We start from the raw sequence: 21,196 nt of genomic DNA on the forward strand, positions 1-21,196 counted from the left end.
GCAAAGGAGTTTAAGGGGCCTGTGGGCGGGGAAGTGGCCTCGCGCGTGCGCAGTACCGTAGCGCCGCCAGGTCCTTGTGTGTGGGTTGTGCCAGATCGCGCCGCGCGTGCGCAGTGCGGACGGCGGAGGGATTTGAGGCTGGCTCCACCTCTTGCCCCTGTCGCGAGCCGAGGCCGCGCGGGCTCGTGAGGAGCGGCCTGGTGCGCGCGCTAGGCGGGCGACGGAGGGAGACCGACGCGGACGCCGCTGGAGTCGAAGCCAGACCGGGAGTCCCTGCTGGTGAGGGGCCGCCGCAGCCGCCGCGAGCCCCCGGACCGTCGCCAGGCCGAGGAGGGCGCCGCGCGGCGGGTGAGTGAGACTGAGGGGCCTTACCGGGTGCGGGGCAGCTACCCACAACCCCCTGCGATGGGCCCTAGTCTTTTCCCCGCGGCCGGGCCCCCTTCCCGCGCCACCGCCGCGGAACCTTTCTGCACCCCTCACCCAGAGTCGTCTGGTCCCTGAGGCCCTCTTCCCAACGCTCTCCCGGTCCCTTACCCACAGGCCCTTGCGGTGTGTTACCTTTTTCTTCCTCGCCTCCGCGGCCTCCTGGACCCTTACCCATAATTCTCTTCGCCTTTGGGGGCCTCGATCTATTACCCACAAACCCCTGGCTCGAGGGGCTTGTTGCTTATGCGCTTCTTCCTTTGATCGGGGACTTACTGCGACCTTCGCCCCCTTAACCTGTTCTCCAAGGTGGGGGACCACCCACGCCGCCATTGCTTTGGATCCTTAAGCCCCGTCCCCCGCTCGCAGAGGGCCTCTCAGCCCCACGGATCCTTGCTCGGAACCCTGAGACTCTGTTTCTCATCCGCTCTTTTTCCAGTCATGGTTTTCCTCACCGGCCTTGCCTCCCCCTCACGCACCCTCCCCACCCCCCACAGCTTTCACCCAAGAGTCTATATTTCTCGTTCAGATTTCATCCTTTCCCGTGAGCGGTCCGATCATTCCGTGTTCTTACAAAACCTATTTTAAAATTGAGATCTTACTCCTTTTTCTCTTTTTGGGGGGGGAGTCGGGATCGTTGGGGCTTCGTCTTCTTCAGGTCACCCTAACTGTCCTTCTGCTCGCAGACTTGGCAAGATGACCCAGTTCCTGCCACCCAACCTTTTGGCCCTCTTTGCTCCCCGTGACCCTATCCCGTACCTGCCACCCTTGGAGAAACTGCCACATGAGAAACACCACAATCAACCTTACTGTGGCATCGCGCCCTACATCCGAGAGTTTGAGGTGAGTGGGCTGAGCAGACTTGTTGCAGTTTGGGTTCGGAGGCTGGGGAGCTGGAATTGGGGGACCGGTTTCTGGCCACTTCCTATCTGGGTGATTTAAGAGAGGGACTTACTCTTTCTGATCTTCAGTTTTTCTGTCTTAAATGGGGTTGATCATGCGTCCCTTGTAGGGTTTTTGCGAGAATTCGGTCACCGGCAGCTGAGGATTCAGGTTCTGGGGTCAGGCAGTCCTTGGCACCCCGTGTATCAGCCCCGTGACCTTGGCCAGGTGGTGTGTTCTCTTAGTTGGTTTCTTAATTTTTAGCCAAGGGATGGTAGTAGTTTCCTCGCAGTGTGGGTGGAGAATTACCTGCAACACCCGTTACAGGTCTTGGCACCAAGTAGTGGGCAAAACTTAAGCATTACCGTGTCGACCAGCTTTGTTATTAATGGAATGATGTTCAAGGGGGGTTGAGGATTTCCGCTCCGTAACTGCAGGGAAAACACAGATATGTAACTTGGGCCCGTGTCCTCCATTTTTTTGTTTTGTTTTGTTTCGTTTGTAAAACTGGCACAACAACGTCCACCCTGTAAAGTGCATTAGCGCACACCTGAGAGATGCTGGCACACAGCCAGGAGTCAGAAGAGGAAAGTTCTGTCGTCAAGTAAGAAAGGGCCGCTGAAGGCGGAGGCAGCTGCAGAGCAGAAGTTAGTGGAGAGATAACAGGAGGCTGGCTCTCGAGTAGGATTTGCCACCCTCGGTGAACCGGTCTTGGGAAGTGTTATTAGCTAATTAAACTAATTTAATGGCTACAGGCCATTGGCACTGTTGATGTGGGTCATATGGCAGTTTCCGTTGACTGGATGGCTGGGGAGACCTTCAGGAACTGCCCTGGCCCCGGAGGGGTCCAGTCACTGGCTCTGAACTTCGCTGTCCACCCCTTTTGTGTCTGCCCTGGTCCCAGTCTCTTTGATAAGGGACAATTCTCGCAGATCGGAGTTTTTGATAAACACAAACGGATCATTCTGATTTTGCTAGTATGTTTAAAGAAAGATCAGAGGATAAAAGATCAAGTTTGTATGTTTTAATTTGTTTTTATTTCTTCATTATGTTTATTTTTGAGAGGAGTGAGAGAGCGCGAGCTCGCAGGGGAGGGGCAGAGAGAGGGGGAGGCACAAAATCGGAAGCAGACTTCAGGCTCCGAGCTGTCAGCACAGAGCTCAAACTCAGGAACCATGAGGTTATGACCTGAGCTGAAGTCTGACACCTAACTGACTGAGCCACCCAGGTGCCCCAAGATCAAGTTTTAATTTCAGTGGGCATGAAAGTACTCTATCAGGTTGCTGTAGAAGTTTCTGAATTCTTGTGATAATCTGCTCTTCTGGTCACAGACCAAGAACAGTTTGTGGATAGCATTGGTCCGTGGACCATGTTTTGAGCTGCTCCCCCACCTCACTGGCCTGGGAATTGTCCATACTTGCTTGTTCGTGAGTGGCTGAGGTACTTCCTGTTTTCTGGGTGAGTGTCCCTTGCACTTTCCCCCTGTTCCTCCTACCCTGTCACCTCTCTCCTTGTTCCCAGGACCCTCGAGATGCCCCTCCCCCAACTCGAGCAGAAACCCGGGAGGAACGCATGGAGAGGAAGGTATATAATTTTCATATCTTGGCCACGAGCCTTTTTGCCACTTTCTCTCCAGGATGTTCCCTGACATCAGGGCACTTTTTCCGCATTCAGTTGTCCACCTTTTTCCTGACAGAGACGGGAAAAGATTGAGCGGCGACAGCAGGAAGTGGAGACAGAGCTAAAAATGTGTAAGTCTCTCTTCCTCTCCTGTCTCTTTTTCTTCAAACCCTCTTGCATTTCTCTTCCACTTATCCAGCCCGGGACTCTAATTTGGGAAGGTGGGGTGGGTGACGTTTTTAGCCCACAAAGTTGGCCGAGCTCTGTAGTTCAGGCATGTAAGAAGTACAGTGTGGGGTCAGGGTTGGCGGGAGGGTGGCCTGGTACCTCGGGCCGCTCACTGCACAGGGGCGTGCACTCCAAGAGGCACCCACCACCAGCTGGGTGTCATGGGCTGCGGGACAGATCTGTTAGCTAGAGTCGTAGTCGCTAATCAGACTTCACAGAGGGTCACGGCAGTCTCAAGCGGCCCTTTCTTATTTCTCGTTGGAGTAAGGACGTTGTAGTCGGAGGACTTGGGTTTTCCTTCTACACCGGTGAGGCTGGTGAACTGTGTCATTTTGAACCTTCTTCCTTGGAGTGGAAGGTTTCCTCAGGGGTCTGAGGCAGATGTCGAACGTCTAAAGGCCTGGATATCTAGCCGAGAGCTCTCTGAGCGCTGGCTCACTAGAGCTGCCTTTTGGTCCCTTCTCAGATGCCTCAAGGGCATCTCAGACCCAGTGTCCAAACCGCATTCAGAATTTCCTCTTCCCACCCACGCACCTGCTCTCCTTGGATATTTTCTTCACTGGAACATGGCCATTTGCCTTGCAAGTCATGATCTCTATTGTTACCACCCGGTTTGTTTTTAACACTTTCTTTCCTCCTTTCTCCAGTCTGTCACCACGACCTGCCTCTTGTTACTCTCTGAATGTCCCAGATCTGACCCTTCTCTCCATGTTTCTCACCACTCAGGTCTTCTCTTGCCTAGACACACAGTAACTGGCTAACTGGTTTACCTACATGTCTGTCTCCACCAAGTTCTTTGGGTCTTTTCATTAAAAAAATTTTTTTAATGTCTTTATTATTTTATTTTGAGAGAGAAAGTGGAGTAGGGGCAGAGAGAGAGGGAGACACAGAATGTGAAGCAGGCTCCAGGCTCTGAGCTGAGCACAGAGCCTGGCACAGGGCTTGAACCCACAAACCTTGAGATCATGACCTGAGCCGAAGTCGGATGCATAAGTGACTGAGCCACCCGGGCCCCCTTGGTCTTTTTTTTTTAATGTTTTATTTATTTTTGAGACAGAGACAGAGGATGAGAGGGGGAGGGGCAAAGAGACAGGGAGACACAGAATCCGAAGCAGGCTCCAGGCTCTTGAACTGTCAGCACAGAGCCTAACACAACACGGGGCTTGAAACCACGGATACGAATGCGAGATCATGACCTGAGCTGAAGTCGGAGGCTTAACCGGCTGAGCCAGCCAGGCGTCCTTGCCCCTGATCTTTTTAAAGTACAACTTTGGATCATTTTCTGCTAACAGCATCCTTCTGCTCTAGGCATAAAGACCAAAGTCTTTTTCATGCCCCTGTTCCGACCTTTTGTGCACCATGCTTTTTTCCCATTCTAGCCACAGAGGCCTCTTCTCACGCCTCATTCTTGTGGGATAGTCCCCTGGCATTGGGCTTTTGCCCAGGCTGTTCCCCCAGTCTCTGATGACACCTTGATTTATGTGTGAGAGCCCTTGGTAGCTCCGGTCAGCTGTTGCTTGTCAAGGAAGCCTTTCATGACTTCCTTGCTCAGGTTGAGTCACCTTGTTCACTGGAAGCCCTTAGTCCTGTCATAGGTTGGTTGCTTCGGTCTGCAGAGGGGGATTTGAAGATCTCCATCTCTACACTGTGGGGTCACAGCTGCTGCAGGGGAGCAGGGCTGGGGTGAGATTTGCTCACCACCGTGGCCCCAGCTCCTGTAGGGCGTGGCACACGGAATTGTCAGCAGCAGTTAATTTGGGGTCTTGGTTACATTGCTAGGGCACAGACCTTGCAGTCTAACCCACGCGTATTTTAACCTTAATCCTGCCACTTAACTGCCAGGTGGCCTTGGATAAATCACTTCTCCCCTTGGGAGTTATTTTCCACACTTTAAGGATGGGATATTGGTATTTTAATCCACATCGTGAAGATGCAGTTGATCGAATTCAGAGTGTGGGAGATGATATAAACGAAGTTATAACCTAGTATCTTTAGCCAATAAACGACAAAGAAAAAGAACAGGGAGCCCTTTTAAAGACTGATTAAAGAATCAAAAGATCGGTCAAGCAAGTGATCCACGTAAAGCTTGTTTGGATCCTGATTTAAATGATCTAACTGTATTGGGGCGCCTGGGGGCTTGGTCGGTAAGTGTCCGACTTTGGCTCAGGTCTTGATATCCTGGTTTGTGGGTACAGAGCCGTGTGTCAGGCTCTCCCGTCAGCTTCAGATCTTTGTCCCCTTGCCCTGCGCATGTGCACTTTCTTTAAGTAAGCACTAAAAATAGTGAGCTAACTATACAAGTCCAGTTTTGAAAATAATGGACGACGTTTGAACCCTGGGTTTCAGGTTAAGGATCTGACCGTAACCTTTTAAGGTCTAGTAAAAGTACATGGTTATGATTTTTTAAAAAGTCTTTGTTAGAGACTGGAACGCTAGATCTGGGGTTTTATTTAAAATATTTTGATGGGATGGGGGTACAGATGAAACGAACATGGCCATGTGTTGATAACTGAAGTTGGTTCATAGAAGGTTGAACTTCTGCCGAATTGGAAAGAAGAAAGAATAGGTCAAGTACATTAGGGTTTTCGTGGCCCCAAGAGCCTCCATCTCCAGCTACGGAAGTTGGCTCTGCCTCGTCACGGGGAAGTGCTACCATTCGAGGGGGCCTTGTCCCTTGTTAAGCAGTTGGGGTATTTCGTACTGTTGGCTTCTCACAGCTTCCAAGTGTGGTGGGGGTTATTACTCCCATTCTTAAGATAAGGAAAAGCGAGGCTCGTTGAAGACAGTATACTTGCCAAGGAGAGTTCCGAGATACTTTTCCCACCATCTGAAAGTCTAGACAGGCTTCCCCTCTCTATAGTGCAGTTCTCTGAGCAGCATTTGCTACCTAGATAATCCCTTTAACCAGGGGATTCCCAAGGGCAGACTTGCCGGCCCGGCCCGGGAGGGTTCCCTGGGTTTGTGCGCACAGGTGCGCCCCTCACTGAGCTGCTGACCAGCTTCAGTTCTCTGCCGCCCTCTTCCTGCCGACGTCTTCCTTTTTCAGGTTAGTGGGTGCTCTTGGCTCGGCTGCGCTGGCTTTTGCCATGAGTCCCACTCCAGGGTGGCCCCTTGAATAAGCGAGAACCGCAGAGAGTCCTGCGGTGTTCCTCGGGCGCTGCCGGCTCCCTCCATGAGCCCGGCAGGAAGATCAGATCTCTGCTGCTTGGCTTTCGTCCGCTCCCCCCCGCCCTCCTGCAGTCACTGTAGCCTGAGCGCCACTGCCCTGCCTGGGGTTGGCAGGTTCGGGTCCTGTTGCCACCGCGATAGTTTCACGTCCTCAGGCAAATGTCCTCATCCCAGTGAGGGCTTTTCTGACCTGCCCGTTACAACTCTTTGCCCTGGGTCTGTCACTGTGTGATAGAACCAGACGACTCCCTCAGCGAGTTCGCTGCCCGCTGCCCCACGTTAGCGTCTGAGCTGCGAGAGGGCAGGGCTCTTTTCTGTCTTCTCGCTGTTGCATCCCCGGCAGCCCGCGACGGTGCCAGGCGCTCGCCAGCGCTGCTCAAGGCGGACGAGAGCAGTCCGCTGCGGACTGAGAGGGCAGGGCACAGAAGACGACAGCTCCAAAGGATGAGGGGCGGCTCGGAACCGGGCTGGGGCGGGCTGCGGAGAGGCAGGTGCAGAGGTGGCGCTGTCTTGAAGGACCGCCATCAGTTTCCACATAGTTATTCCTTTGAATTCGGGCTCAGTCCTCTGGGTTTAATACATTCCCTGAAGTCATCTTGAATTTCATTTGTGTTTGCAGCCTAGTCCCCTCAGATCTGCGACTTTATTTCTCTGGCTTCCTGCAACACACAGGCTGTGTTCCTGAGAAGCTGGCGTGGGGGTGTTCACAGAGCCTGGCAGGCGGAGCACCCAGCCTGTGAGGGGGGGCTGCGCCTCTCTGCTGCTCTGACGTTTTCCCTCTTCTGTCCTTGGTTTCGTTTCCATTTGCAGAAGGAGGATTCATTTTCAGCATGCAGCACAGTGTCTGGGCCTAATTATGTGTTCAATAAATTATTAACGTTTTCTTCCTTACGTTCTCCTGGGCTGTGGCTGCTCACACTAAGGGCCGTGCTGTGTGCGGCGTGGGAGCGCTGCCCGCTCTGCGCTGGCTGGTGCCGTGTGTGCTTGGGCTCCGGCACTCTGTGAAAAGGACTTCTTCCCAAGCCTGAGCCATCAGAATCCCCCCTGAAATTGGTTTTATAATGGATTCTGGTTCCTTTCTGAGGAGATGGTTGTTCATCAGTGGCCTCCTGGTAGGAAAGCTGGGAGTAAGAGTCTTTCCAGCATCTCGTGCACCCCAGCCCCAGGCCTGGGTTTCTCCCTGGGGCACAGAGGTCATGAGGCAGAAAGCAAGGTGTGGCCCCTGCTAGGCTCTCTCCCAGCCTTTGAGCTCAGGTTCCTGGGGGGCTGTAGCTGCAAGCTGGGCTGTTGGGCGGCAGTGTGAAAGGTCTGCACCCGGCGGACTCAGGCTGCCTCGGGGTGCCCGGCCTTCACCTGGAGGGAACTGGGGTTTAGTGTATGTAGGTCTGAAATGAGGTTCAGGCTCGCAACCCCCATCTGGTGGCAGCTTGAGGTCACCCTGTCCCCTCCCCACCCATCAGCCTAAACTTGACATTTCTTACTTACACATTTTTTTCTTCTGCACAGGGGACCCTCACAATGATCCCAATGCTCAGGGTGATGCCTTCAAGACACTCTTTGTGGCTAGAGTGGTAAGTCCCCAGCTCCCCAGCCCTGGAGCCCCAGAGGGCCCAAAAACCCTGGGCTGCTGAGAGCTTGGGTGTGGGACAAAGGGCATTAGGCTAGGTCCTGGAATGTTCTGAGGGTTTTGGGATGGCTAATTTCTCTCACTTAACTTTGTATCTGTCTCCTGGTAGAATTACGACACAACAGAATCCAAGCTCCGGAGAGAGTTTGAGGTGTACGGACCTATCAAAAGAGTGAGTGGACTGGGGCTGGGAGTATTTGAATTGGAAAGGGGTGGCGGGGCGGAAGAAGGCTGGCTCCCTGCCCCGAGGACCCGGCCTGTCATTTCAGGGCTTCAGAGTCCGTGGGCTGTGTTTCCAGTGACTGTGCTGCTCTGCAGTGCACTTTGGGTAGCAGGAGTGAAATTAAGACGCGATAACCCGCCAGGCCCATTTGTTTACCATTGTCTGTGGCTTCTGTTGCCGGAAGGCAGAGGCGGGTAGTCAGGACAGAGTGTCAGGTCCTCGGAACTAGAACTAGGTCTGGCTGGTTCGGGAAGATGTGGAAGCGTGTGCTGCCTCCTAATGTGGCGCCAGGCTCCGTGTCTCACTGACATGCCGTGAAGAGCCCTGAGGGCCCCCAAGCAGCCATGAGGGCGTGAGACCGGTGGGTGCGTGCCCTGCCGAGCCTGGCGCCGAGAGGGCGTCTGTCGCCCTAGGCCCTCGTGGACAGGGACAGGCTGTGGGCATCTGGGGCTGGCATCTGGGGCCTGATCTCTGCGCCTCCCGCAGATACACATGGTCTACAGCAAGCGGTCAGGAAAGCCCCGCGGCTATGCCTTCATCGAGTACGAACATGAGCGGGACATGCACTGTGAGTACCTCTGGCCTGAGCCCCGCCCTCTGACCCTCTCTCTTCTTGCCGCCCAGCCCCCTCCCGTCGTCTGTCCCCCACTCCCTGCCCTGCCAAACCTGACATTAGCGATGTCTCTTCTCCTCCTCCCTCTGTTTCTGATATATCTTTTTTTTTTTTATATATACGTGTTTTTTAAAAAACAAAAACCAAAATCCCCCACAACGTGTGTGTGTGTGTGAACCCGGGGAGGTAAGTGTCACACGTTGAACCTCAGGGGCAAGGAGGGAACTAGGTGGGAGCTGGGGCCAGCCGGGTGTGGGGGGGGGGGTCGGGTGTTCGGGGAGCCGCTCCCCATTCCCCCCACCAGAATTGGGGGCGGCCAGGTTGGAATGAGGACTGGCCTTTGAACCTGCCCTCTCTTCCCCCAGCAGACCTGGGGCTGGGCCACCCGACCCTCCGCCTCCCCACCCCTGGCCCCCCACCCTGTTCCTCAGTGGGCAGTGGGCCTGTAGGCGTGTTCGGCGCCTGCCCCCACATCTCCAAAGCCCCCCTTTGAGGCCGCGGCGGCGTCCACATGGGCAGGGATGGGTGGGTGGGGGCGGGCAGGGCTGCGGCGTGTCCAGGGGCCGCCGTATTAATTGACTGTTCTTATTGTCACTGCAGCCACCACGCAGCTGGCTTGCAGCTGATGCTTACGCTCCCCTTACAACACCTCAGTGTATGGTTGGTATAAGGGTTTGTATCATGGGTAAGATCACTCAGCACCGCACACTAGCCCAGCTTAGCCAGGCAGCGCAGGAGCAGTGAGGCCTCCCTCCTCCCGTCCCTAGTCGCCCCCTCAGCCTCCCCGCACCCGGAACCCTCTCCTTGTTGGGATGTCCTTTGTCCCTCCTGCCACCCCTGCCCGCAGTCCGTAGGCTCTCTGGTAATCTTGTCACTCCCAGAAAGGGAAGGACAGACTCTGATGGGAAAGGCATCTGGCCTCTCCAGTTGGGCTCCACCCAGCCCCTGACTTAACCTGGCTTCGTGGTGGCAGTGGGAAGGTTACAGGAATGCTAAAGATAGGACGCAGTTGGGGGAGGGCTCCGTGTGGAACCCTTCAACCCTTTGCTCCCTGCCCCCGTGCTTCTGTGGGGCTGTCACTGTGGTGGCCCTGGAGAATCTTTCCGGTTGCTAGATTCAGGGTGCCGTGCCCCTTTTCTGTCCACCTTCTCCTGGTCGAGGCCTCCCGAAGGGCCATGGTGTCCAGCAGCTCTGCAGAGTGCACGGAATTGGGGATTGGAGTGTGGGAGGGACCGAGTGACAAGCTGCCAGGGGCTGGAGGTGTCGTAGGTTCTACTTAAAACCCTTCCGCTGTCTGTAGAGACCTAAGAGAGGGAGAGGAAGACAAGCCTAGAAACACACACGTCCCGTGGTTTCTCTGCTGGTACTCCTGGGTTGGGCCTCTTCTGGGGTTTGGGACACTGAACCAGAGCAGGGTTCCTTTGCCTGACTGTGGTCCCGGTCCTTCAGTCCCATCCCCCCACTACCCTCCTCTGGGTGCGGGGCCCCGAGTGGCCCCTCCTCAGATCCTGGGCTGCACGCCATCTTCTGGACTCCCAAGGCTGCCCCCTTGGGTGGCATCCTCTGAGCGGCAGGTGGCGGGAGGGAGCGTGGAGCTCCAGTTGGAAAAGTCCTTCTATGTGCTGCGAGGGGGCGGGGCGTGTGCCTAGTTCAGCGTGGACTTGACCGGGACAGATGAGAGCGCACAGGTTCACTGAGGCCTCCCCAGCCGCCTTTTTAAAATGCAACAAGGTAGTCCCTGGGCTTTACCAGCTCCTAGACTTGACGTTAATCCTTGTCTCCCCCTCTTTCAAGGCCTCCATGAGGTTTCTTTGGGGTCTACCACTTCCTCTGCCTGCCTCCAGGTGGTGCAGGAGACGTGGTTCCTCTTCCTCTCCACTGGCTCCCTAGCACCCCCCACTTCCCTCCCCGTAGCTTTAGCTGACCCCATGGTGGTGGGTGAGGGGTCTGTGCGCGTGCTCAGGTAAGCTGGGGGCTCCAGGTAAGCGGTCCCGTGTCCCCCCCCGGGAAGCCCGCCTCCTCGCCAGGCCCCCAGGAGTTGCCGAGCCCCCCCCATCCCGCTCGGTTTGGACACCCGCAAGGCCGGCATCGGTAAATGGCACCTTTTTCTCTTCCTCTGGTTGTTATTTGGGGGGGAGCGGGCTGGGGAGGGGCAGGGTATTGTGGTTGGTTGAGGACGACTCCCTAGGCCAGGGCTGGGGGTGGGAAACGGACTTTTTTGGCCTTCCCGATGCCCAGTGTGAGACAGGCCCTGGGTTGGGCTTACGTGTGGCTGTGCCCTGGCCACGAGCAGGAACGTGCCTCACCCCACATCTCCCCCTCGACCCCTCGCTCTGCCTGAGAGGCTCCGGCTGGGGTTGGCCTCCCAGCGTGTGTTGAGCAGGGGCTGTGGAGGGAGAGGTGGGGCGGAGGCTGGGGTTGGGTGTCAGGCAGTCTGCTCAGGTAAGGCAGGGATTGTCAGGAGCACCGCACGCCTCCCATGCCTCCCTCCACTTTCCCTCTCCCCCACCTGCTGTAGGGGGCCCCTCCAGGCCCCCTGGGAGCACCGGAACCCTACCCTTTTGCTCCCTGCCATCTCCTGAAGATTTCTCCCACCCTTTTCTGGTTCATTTTCTGTTCTGATGTCTGTTCCCCCCACGCTCACCTCCGTCCCCCAAAACACAAAAAAATAATAATAAAACCGGTGTGAACTGGGGTGCAGTGCGGCCCAGCTGGGCCTCCTCCCCCAGCACGATGTTTTAGGGTGCATGCCTGGGGTTGTGGAGGAGCCCTCCCCCACAGCAGAGTCCAACCTTAAGTTAACCTCCAGTTTCTTTGCAGCGACTTTGGCCGCCTGGGCAGGAGGGGGCTGCTCTGTCAAGTGGGAGTAGGCAGGGCCTGGAGGCCCAAAGGGGGTGGGGGGGGTGGGGGGGGCAGTCCTGCTCCCCCCAGTAGCAATTGGGGGGTGCTGAACAAGTACCAAGATGGAGCAGGCCTCTCCTGGTTTGGGAGAGGGTCGGTCTGGCTGTCAGTTGCCTGGCTGTCTGGTGGGTGTGTGCGTGTGTGCGTGCGCGCATGTGCGCACAGAGTGCTGTGATGGGGACATGGGGGTGGGGATGCCACAGAGCCGGGCCCTGTCTTGACTAGAGGACCCTCTGGGGACTCTTTCCCCCCCCCCCCCCACGTCTGTTGCAGCCGCTTACAAGCACGCAGATGGCAAGAAGATTGACGGCAGGAGGGTCCTCGTGGACGTGGAGAGGGGCCGAACTGTGAAGGGCTGGCGGCCCCGGCGGCTAGGTGAGCGCTCCGTGCCCGGGCTGGGCCCCAGTGGGCCTGCCTTGCGGCTGCGTCCTCTGCCACTTTCTGTCAGCCCTTCGTCTTCCTGCCTGTGTGGCCGTGCACCTCTTCCCTTCCTCTCTCCAGCCTGTCTTCTCATGGCCGCCATCATTCCTGGGGGCCGTTTTCTGGCTTCCTCACTCACTAGCTGGTGGATTTCATCTGTTTCTGCCTCATTCTCTTTATCCTGGAAAGTGGGGGTAACCTCCAAGTTCACCGAGCTCAGCATACCAGATGCCCAGCTTGGCAAGGAGCTCCTGGTGGGGTTGTGAATGTCACCCTCACATCCACTTACTCTTTGCTCTTGCTCTCTCTTAGTACATTGGCTCAGCAAATGCCTGTTTGATTACTAGCTGTTTACAGTGTTTTTACTTTTAGGTTTTTTTAATCTTTATTTCTTTTGAGAGGGAAAGAAAGCCAGGTGGCGGGGTGGGACAGAGGGAGAGAGAGATTCCCAAGCAGACTCCATTTTGTCAGCACCCAGCCGGACCCGGGGCTCAATCCCACAAACCATAAGATCTTGATGAGAACCCAGATCAAGAGTCGGTTGTGTGACTGAACTGAGCCACCTAAGCGCCCTTACCACGTTTTAGTCAAGAGCAAGACATACATACGCAGACTGTCTTTGTCTGGCTGTGATTGTCATTCAGTGTCAGTCAAGGTCAGTTTGGTTGCAACTATCAGAAATACATTTGAGGTATTTAAAGCACAAATGAGCCTTGTGAATAGAGAAGCGGGGGTCCTTTGGATCCCAAAGATGTGTGACACCCGTGGGCCTGAAGAGGGCCTGGCAGCCAGACCTCCACGCTGCCAGGAGCCGCCTGTGGTGTCCCCGCAGCTTGCTTCTGCCTCGCCTGCTGTCTGTGCAGACTTGGCCCTTCTGGGTGGCCCTGCCCTGCGCCGGCCCAGGCTGCGCCCTGCTTTACACCCAGTCGTCCTGGCTCTGCGCTTTCGGGCACACGGATCTCAGGGGCCTGGCTCTGAAGTCCTGCAGTCCAAACATGCCCATTAAGGACGTGCTCCTGTGAAGGGGGGTGACAGGCGCCCGGGAAGATGGTGCTCCCCGGGGAGGCCAGTCACGGGGACGCAGTGCTCTGCTCTCAATCCTGCCTCTCGCCCACTCTTCCCACCCAGGACGTTCCCCGGGCGGCAGAGACCGCACTTGCCTGCTGGCTCTCTGAACAGTAGGTTTTTCTCTTGTCCTCCTTTTTCTGGGGTGGAGTGAGTTCTTCAGAGTGCGGTTTCCGGTACTGGTAGAATCCTGGAGTCCTGGAATCTTCTAGGTCAGTTGTCATTCAAACTTCGTGATAGCAGTACCCAGTACTTCCTGATGCAGCATGTATGTGTGCAAAATTATAACCCAAGCCAAAGTTTTATGAACAGAAATTATCTTTTTGAAAAATGTTTGTAAGAGAGCGAGCGTGGGGGAGGGGCAGAGAAAGAGGGAGAGAATCGCAGGCAGGTTCTATACCGTCTGCGCAGCGCCTGCCATGGGGCTCAGACCCACAGACTGCAGGATCATGGCCTGAGCTCGAGTCGGACGCTCTACCGGATAAGCCACCCAGGCGCCCTTTATTTTGGGTTGCAGCCCATCAAATTGATGATGCGATCCATTGCTAGGTCGTGACCCAACAGTTGTAGACAGTCTGCGCCATACCTGTGACGTTGCAGATGCCCAGTCGGTTGCCTGTGCCTATTAGAATGTTCTCCGAGCAGCCCGTAGTTTTCACCCGGCACTGCTGAAAGCCCTTTCCTTACACGGAAGGGAGGCCTGCATGGGGCAGAATGGTGCGCGAGAGGGCAGTTCCGGAGTCAGCTGGGAGCCCTGTCCCAGTTGGGCACCTTTGTTGCCACGTCCCCATGTGGGCAAGTGGCTGAGTTTGTTTTCCCGTCCGAAGAAGGTGCTCTCTCTTGCTCCTTAGTAGTCCTTTGCTGTACACAGATACTTAATGTGATGTGCTGGTGACAGTGCGCAAAGCCAGGCGTGGCCCTGACACACCGCGGGCTGGTCTCCCGGAGAGGCCGCGGGCGGCTCGCAGGGGTGCACACTGCAGCTCCGCCTCGGAGTTGAGGAAGGAAATAGCGTTCGGTCTGGGAGTAAACTGTGGGGAGCCGCGCTGAGGAAATGGTGTTCAGGCGGATGCCCATAGGGGGAGTAAATGAACCAGACAGGGAGGAGCAGTGACTGATCCCCCCAGAGTGGGACTGAATGGGGACAGACAGCATGAGGGGATGGAGAAGCCGCCTGAAAGTGAGGACCCAGGGGCCGCGTGGTGGAGATTCTGGACTGAAGGCGGTGGGAAGCAGCCATTGGAGGATCTGAGGCTGCCGGCGTTTTTTCGTTGAGTCCTGGGCTTTGTGTCTGTAGGGAGGCGGCTGAGCAGATGGGGTTTGCGAGGCTGTGTGGCCTCGGAGGTTAAGGATGCGCTTTGGAGTCTGAGCGCTGTGTTGAGCAGCCGGCGCTTTGTGAAGGCTGTGCTGTTAACACGAGTCCTGTGGAGTCCTGTGTAAACACGGCTGTCCTGTTAACGCCCGTCAGGCTGCAGGCCTTCTGTTTGCTCTTTGATGCTCCTTGTCTCCCTTCCCTGAGTGCCCTGCCGGGCTGACCCTCTCTCCCGCCTGCTCCCCGCCCCAGGAGGTGGCCTCGGTGGTACCAGAAGAGGTGGGGCCGACGTGAACATCCGGCATTCGGGCAGGGATGACACTTCCCGCTATGATGAGAGGTGAGATCTGGCAGCTGGTTTCCTGGGAGGCGGGCGGTCACGTGGGGGAGCCCCGCCGCAAACCTCTGCCCCCCTCATCCAGGCCCGGCCCCTCCCCGCTTCCCCACAGGGACCGGGACCGGGACCGCGAGCGGGAGCGCAGGGAACGAAGCCGCGAGCGCGACAAGGAACGAGAACGGCGACGCTCCCGCTCTCGGGACCGGCGGCGGCGCTCGCGGAGTCGGGACAAGGAGGAGCGGAGGCGCTCCAGGGAACGCAGCAAGGACAAGGACCGGGACCGGAAGCGACGGAGCAGCCGGAGCCGGGAGCGGGCGAGACGCGAGCGGGAGCGCAAGGAAGAGCTGCGTGGTGGCGGAGGTGCCGGCGACATGGCAGAGCCCTCTGAGGCTGGTGATGCGCCTCCCGATGACGGGCCTCCTGGGGAGCTGGGTCCTGACGGCCCTGACGGTCCAGAGGAGAAGGGCCGGGATCGAGACCGGGAACGACGTCGGAGCCACCGGAGCGAGCGGGAGCGGCGTCGGGACCGCGACCGAGACCGGGATCGCGAGCACAAGCGGGGGGAGCGGGGTGGTGAGCGGGGCAGGGAGGAGGCCCGAGGTGGGGGTGGCGGCGGCCAGGACAACGGGCTGGAGGGTCTGGGCAACGAAAGCCGAGACATGTACATGGAGTCTGAAGGAGGCGATGGGTATCTTGCTCCAGAGAACGGGTATTTGATGGAGGCTGCGCCAGAGTGAAGAGGGCCGCCTCCTCCGTTTTGTTTGGACGCGTTCCTACCCATCCCTTTGCTGTCATCCTCTCCCCCAACCTTCTTGGCCACCACCTAAGTTTGCCAGCCCAGGGTAGGCGTTGTGGCCCCTTATTTGTTGTGGCCCCTTGGATTTAAATAAAATTAATTTCCTGTTGATAATGAGCAACTTGGTTTCTTCACGGCACTTAGTGTCTTCCCCAGAAGGTGGTCCCCTTGCGACAGCCCTCCTCTGGCCGCATCCCAGGGCTGGGGCTACCCCCGCTACCCCAGAGCTGTTTAAGGTGAGATAAGGTACCCTGTAAGGGTTTCCCCCATCAGGGCCCCAGATTCCTTTATGGGGGGTTTTACTTTTTTTTTTTTTTTTTTTTGGTCTAATGTCATTTACACCTCTCTTGTGGGCGAAACCCGTCTTCGTGGTGGTGGGGCTCAAAGACACCAGGTTACTCTGTGGAAGGGGAGCTGTGGAGGCTGGAAGCTGGAGAGCAGGGAAGGGGGAGGATGCAATGTGAGCACAGGCTGCAGGAGGAGACGGGGCGCAGCAGGACAGCCGCACAAGGCCGGGGGGCAAGGGGCCTGAGGCTCCCGATGGCAAGTTCACCATGAGTGAGGTACAGAGGCAGAGAGAAACGGGGCTCACCTGAAGCAGGGCTCAAGCTCACCTGATGTGGGACTCAGGACCTGAGTCAAGTTGGATGCTTCCCTGATGGAGCCCCCAGACGCCCCCTAGCGTATTTTTACTTCATACACAGCTGTGATTGGAGGATTCACAGGAAAGGGGAGGTCTCTGGACAGATCACCTAAGGTGGTGGTGAGGACGCTTCAGTCGGTGACCATGAGAAGGAAGCGGTTTAGCCTTGCAGAACCCTGGAGCAGCTCCCGACCACAGCCACAAGGACAGCAAGGACACAGCTTCCAGAATCCGTCCAGTCTTCCTTGTTTCAGCACTCAGGATGCTTACGAGCTAGGCACGCAGTTCCCGCCCAGGCAAATGCAGGAGGTACTTGGGTCTTTGAAAAGTCTCTGTCTAAAAGCAAACTTGGCCGGATAACCCAGAGACAGCCTATTAAACACACGTGGATTATGGTTTTCTTTTTTTTTAAAGTTTATTTTTAAGAGAGTGCCAGCAGGGGAGGAGCAGAGAGAGAGAGGATCTGAAGCAGGTTCTGTGCTGACGGCACAGAGCCCAATGTGGGGCTCAAACTCACCAACCATGAGATCCAGACCTGAGCCGATGTCAGATGCGTAATGGACTGAGCCACCCAGGCGCCCCTCTAGAAAGACTAGGACTTGCATTGCTGAAAACCAAGCACATGGATTATGCTTGTAACTGCTTCAGTCTTCCTAAGCATACAAAGATGACAGGCATTTGAGAAAATCCTGCAACTGGAAACCACAAGGTAAGTGGAAAACCTGGCCCTGGAAGGAAGACTTTAGGTGATAAACAAGAACTCCGTGCCTCTAATTAGTATATTCTTGTAGCTCTCCCAAATGCTGCAATTGCACTTCTTTCTTTTTTCTTTTTTTTAATGTTTTTTTTTTTTTTAACATTTATTTAGTTTTAAGAGACAGAGAGAAGCAGATCATGAGCAGGGGAGGGGCCGAAAAAAAGGACACACAGAATCAGAAGCAGGCCCCAGGCTCTGAGCTGTCAGCACAGAGCCTGACGCGGGGCCCAAGCCCACGAGCTGTGAGATCATGACCTGAACCAAAGTCGGACGCTCAACCGACTGAGCCCCCCAGGCGCCCTGCAATTGCACTTCTGGAATCTGCTCTGAAGAACAGTGCTCTGGACTAGCACGGCACAGGCCAGTTACGTATAAAGACCCGACACAAGCTGTAAAAGGAGCTTGCGCAAGGCATTGGGAACCTGGACTCGGAGTCCAATGCCTAAGAAAGGGAAAGCCAACACCCTCTCTTTTCCTTTAAGGCGTTTACCAGTTTAGTTTGGGGGAACAGATTCAAAGCGGCAGTCTACTGGGCTGTGTTCATAGAGGTCACACTATGCAGGTTGGACTTGAGGGCAAAATTATGCTGAGCCAGATGGGGCACTGAGCCCCCGGATCTACACACAATCCCCGCTCAAGGCATTTGCCAGCTGCTAAACTGCTTGCTGTCAGTACAAGCACCCACCCCACAAAGGGAAAGAACTAGTTAGTTGGAAGCCACAGCGCTGAGCAGAGGTGGTAGCGGCCTCCTCGCAGGTCTGGCGGAGACGGATTGGGGGTCACACCCTGCAGGGACCAATGACCGTGCTGGAGATCCCCGGAGCACCACCATATTGGAATAAGCCACAAGTGAAACAGCAGGCACGAGGAAACCTGAAAGCAGACCTCGTCAGGATTTAGGTGCTCTTCCTGCCAGGAGACGGCTTAGCCCTTTGGAGGAAGGTCTCATTCAGAGCCTCTGTGATTTTTAGTTCACAGTGCTCAGCATCAACTCAAAAATCATTAGGCACTCTAGAAAATGTGCATTGCTGAAAACCAAGGGAAAAACAGCCAACAGACCCAGGAATTCTGACCCAGGCATTCTGAGGTTCTGTGTGTGCACAAAACAAGGCAAGGATTAGAGAGCTATTTTCTTAATGTTTGTTTATTTATTTAGGGACCTTGCTGGAGTGGGGGTGGGGCAGAGAAGGAGAGAAGGAATCCCAAGTGGCGTCCATGATGGCAGCGCAGGGCCTGACCTCACAACCCATGAGATCATGACTTGAGCTGAAATCAAGGGCTGGATACGTAACTGACTGAGCCACCCAGGCGCCGCCAGGATGGAGAGCTTTCACTGAGAGCTGCGATCTTTAAAAGAAAAACGTCAAATGGAAACTTTAGAGCTGGACACAGTAACAAGTCTAGAATTGAGGTGCATTCTGTAATCCCTCAGATACCACAAGACCTGAACTGCTCCTGTTACAGACATCAGAAATACCGGGGGGAAAGAATTCGAAGTTCTTGAAAGTAAAAGAAATCTCACGACCATTTAAGGAAGTTAACAGGATATACATCGCCAAAACAGAGGATTTAAAAGAGAGGAAACTAGGGGCGCCTGGGTGGCTCGGTTGGTTGGTTGGACGTCCGGCTTCAGCTCAGGTCAAGATCTCACAGTTCGTGAGTTTGAGCCCCACGTTGGGCTCTGTGCGGACGGCTCAGAGCCTGGAGCCTGCTTCCGATTCTGTGTCTCCCTCTCTCTCTGCCCCTTCCCCCATTCATCCTCTGTCTCTCTCTCTCCTTTAGAAATAAACAAACATAAAATGTAAAAAAAAAAATTAAAAGAGAGGAAACGAGATGTAGTTCAGAGCAGTGGAGGAAAGTCCCAGTTAGGCAGTTTGTAAAGAGCACTTCCATCCCGAGAGGGGTCAGAGGACTCAAGTTCTCCAAGCGGTTTCAGGGTAAAAAGAAGGTTCAATAGCTAAGCCAATGGCACTCACTTCACAATTTACATAAATCAAACCATCGTGCTGTCTGTAGGCCTTAAACTTCTACAGTGCTGCATTGTCAATTTTTTTCAATTAACCCGTCTAAAAAAGAAGCAGTAAAATCCCTTGTGATGGGAAATTAAGGTGATGAAAGAAAAGCACATCGAAAAAAAAAAGCGCAAGAGAAAGAAAAAACAAAAACAGAAGCTGTCTGGGAAATGAAATGTAGGCGCAAAACACTACTCGGGCTCTGTAGGAAACATTACATATTTGGACATACCACGAGCACTTTGCGGATGGCCCCAAAATCCAGCAGCATAAAACGACCGTGGGAAGAGACTGGCAAGGTTGTAAGAGCAGAAAAATCAATATGAAATCTATTACTAACATCTAACATTACTAAATTGAGAAATAGCATGTTATTTAGATACAGAAGCAACTAGAAGATTGAACATCCATAAGTTGCCCCGTACAGTGGGGAGAGTTAGGACGGGGATGGGGCAGGTGCTTTTCAATACCAGCCCTTCTGTATTACTGGGTTTTACTTTAACAGTAAACATGTTTCGTACTATGAAGGAGAGAGGGAGAGGCAAACTTGAACTAGCTCTCTCCCTTTGCCAAAGCCCTCTCCTGGGTTCCATATCCCCCATCTAACTAATGGTGCGGGCAGGCAACAGTCAGGCTTCTCCGGTCTTGTCTACATCTCCTACATTCCTTTGGCCTCGCTAGAATATCCGGTAGTATTGCCCAGTTCCCCCCTTTAAAAGCACCCCCTCAACAGTTTCTCCCACCTAGTTTCCCTACTACTTTCCTGGCCTTTTTTCGTTTTTAAATAAAATTTTAATGGTTTTTTTAATCTGTTTTTGAGAGAGAGAGAGAGAGAGAGAGCACAAGCAGGGGAGGGTCAGAGAGAGAGGGAGACACAGAATCCAAAGACAGGCTCCAGGCCCTGAGCTGTCAGCACAGAGCCTGATGTGGGGCTTGACTCCATGAACCGTGAGATCATGACCTGAGCTGAAGTCAGACACTTAACTGACTGAGCCACTCAGGTGCCCCTTAATGTTTGAGAGACAGAGTGATCAGAGGAGGGGCAGAGAGGGAGACGCAGAATCCGAAACAGGCTCCAGGCTCTGAGCTGTCAACACAGAGCCCGACGCTGGGCTCGAACCCACAAACTGCGAGATCATGACTTGAGCATTAGTTGGATGCTTAACCGACTGAGCCTCCCAGGTGCCTGCCCTCCTCCTTTTTAAATCTTCTTTCTCACTTTGAAATGTTTGCAGTCCTAGGTCCTCTTCGTTCTGTATTACCTTGCACTCTGTTCTTGTCCACTCCTCTGGTTTTATTCACCACCTTTGTCCAAATTCTCAGTACTGCTTTCAGACTTGGATGCTGCACAGGCTCCTCAGATTCAAAATAAAACCAGTATTCCTCCTCCAGAATAGACCTTCTTAACAAGGGGCCGCACCAGCACCTTAGTATCATACACAGTGAATCACCAGGACATGTCCCAACATTTCCAAATCTGTCCATCTATCCTCCCTGCCTCTGTCCTGCTCCAAGCCATTATGGGATTGCTGGGAGAGCCTCCTGCTTCCACTCTGACTGCCATCCAGTCGAGTCCCCACACGGTGGCTGCACGGATCTTAAAAATACACATTCGAATATCACATTTTACACATTATGCATGGCCTTGTGTGTTGGCATACACACGATGATGATCTTGGGCTTCATGGTAATTCCTGTGTCCTGCCTACCTTTTCAGCATCATGAACCACTCAATGTTTACCCCGTGGGCTCTTTTCTGCCTGGAAAATGATCCACGCCCCACCTCCTGATGAACTTCCGTCCAAGGACTCTGTCCGTGTCCCTCCTAGATCATCACTTCCTTACTCCCAATTTCTTATCACCGTCGGAGTCGGTTGCCTACTTCCCCTCCTCCATAGACTAAGTTCCTTGAGGGCAATGGGCTTGTCCTGTTCACCAGTGTGTCCAGATGTTTAACATAACGTTTGTCTAACGAACGTGGGAAAAAGAAACGGGGTGGACAGATGTGGCAGGCAGGGCAGACCGAAACGGGAGTGCAAACAGAAGCTGCAAGAGGAGGGGTCGCAAACCGGAGTCCGAGCCCTTCGGCGGCTGTGGGTAGGACAGCCAGACAGGCGTGGCAGCAGGTGGGGCGGCCGCGTCGCGGGGAGGGGAGCGCACGTCGGGCCG

The 21,196-nt window shown here is 54.9% G+C and overlaps 1 protein-coding gene across 2 annotated transcripts; it reads left to right on the plus strand.

Moving 5' to 3' along the window:
- The first annotated feature begins 138 nt into the window (after positions 1-138).
- Positions 139-15,729, plus strand: SNRNP70 (small nuclear ribonucleoprotein U1 subunit 70). 2 transcript variants are annotated; one of them, XM_029924659.1, is made up of 10 exons: positions 139-348; positions 1,110-1,266; positions 2,827-2,889; positions 3,002-3,056; positions 7,828-7,892; positions 8,058-8,120; positions 8,658-8,739; positions 11,959-12,060; positions 14,735-14,822; positions 14,932-15,729. In XM_029924659.1, exons 2-10 carry the CDS (start codon positions 1,120-1,122, stop codon positions 15,554-15,556), a joined length of 1,290 nt encoding a protein of 429 aa, XP_029780519.1. In that variant the 5' UTR covers positions 139-348; positions 1,110-1,119; the 3' UTR covers positions 15,557-15,729. The 2 variants fall into 2 exon arrangements, with proteins under 2 accessions (XP_029780519.1, XP_029780518.1); XM_029924658.1 differs by having other exon boundaries at positions 140-348; positions 14,905-15,729.
- Positions 15,730-21,196: the final 5,467 nt, after the last annotated feature.

Source organism: Suricata suricatta, chromosome 16 (assembly GCF_006229205.1).
Source record: "Suricata suricatta isolate VVHF042 chromosome 16, meerkat_22Aug2017_6uvM2_HiC, whole genome shotgun sequence".
In the NCBI taxonomy this organism is placed as follows: Eukaryota; Metazoa; Chordata; class Mammalia; order Carnivora; family Herpestidae; genus Suricata; species Suricata suricatta.

Excerpts from the sequence above, each read along its gene's own strand:
- SNRNP70 (XM_029924658.1), top strand. The coding sequence starts at position 1,120 with ATGACCCAGTTCCTGCCACCCAACCTTTTGGCCCTCTTTGCTCCCCGT. Across the intron at positions 1,267-2,826 it reads CCTACATCCGAGAGTTTGAG|GACCCTCGAGATGCCCCTCC; the intron begins GTGAGTGGGCTG and ends CCTTGTTCCCAG. Across the intron at positions 8,740-11,958 it reads ACATGAGCGGGACATGCACT|CCGCTTACAAGCACGCAGAT; the intron begins GTGAGTACCTCT and ends CGTCTGTTGCAG.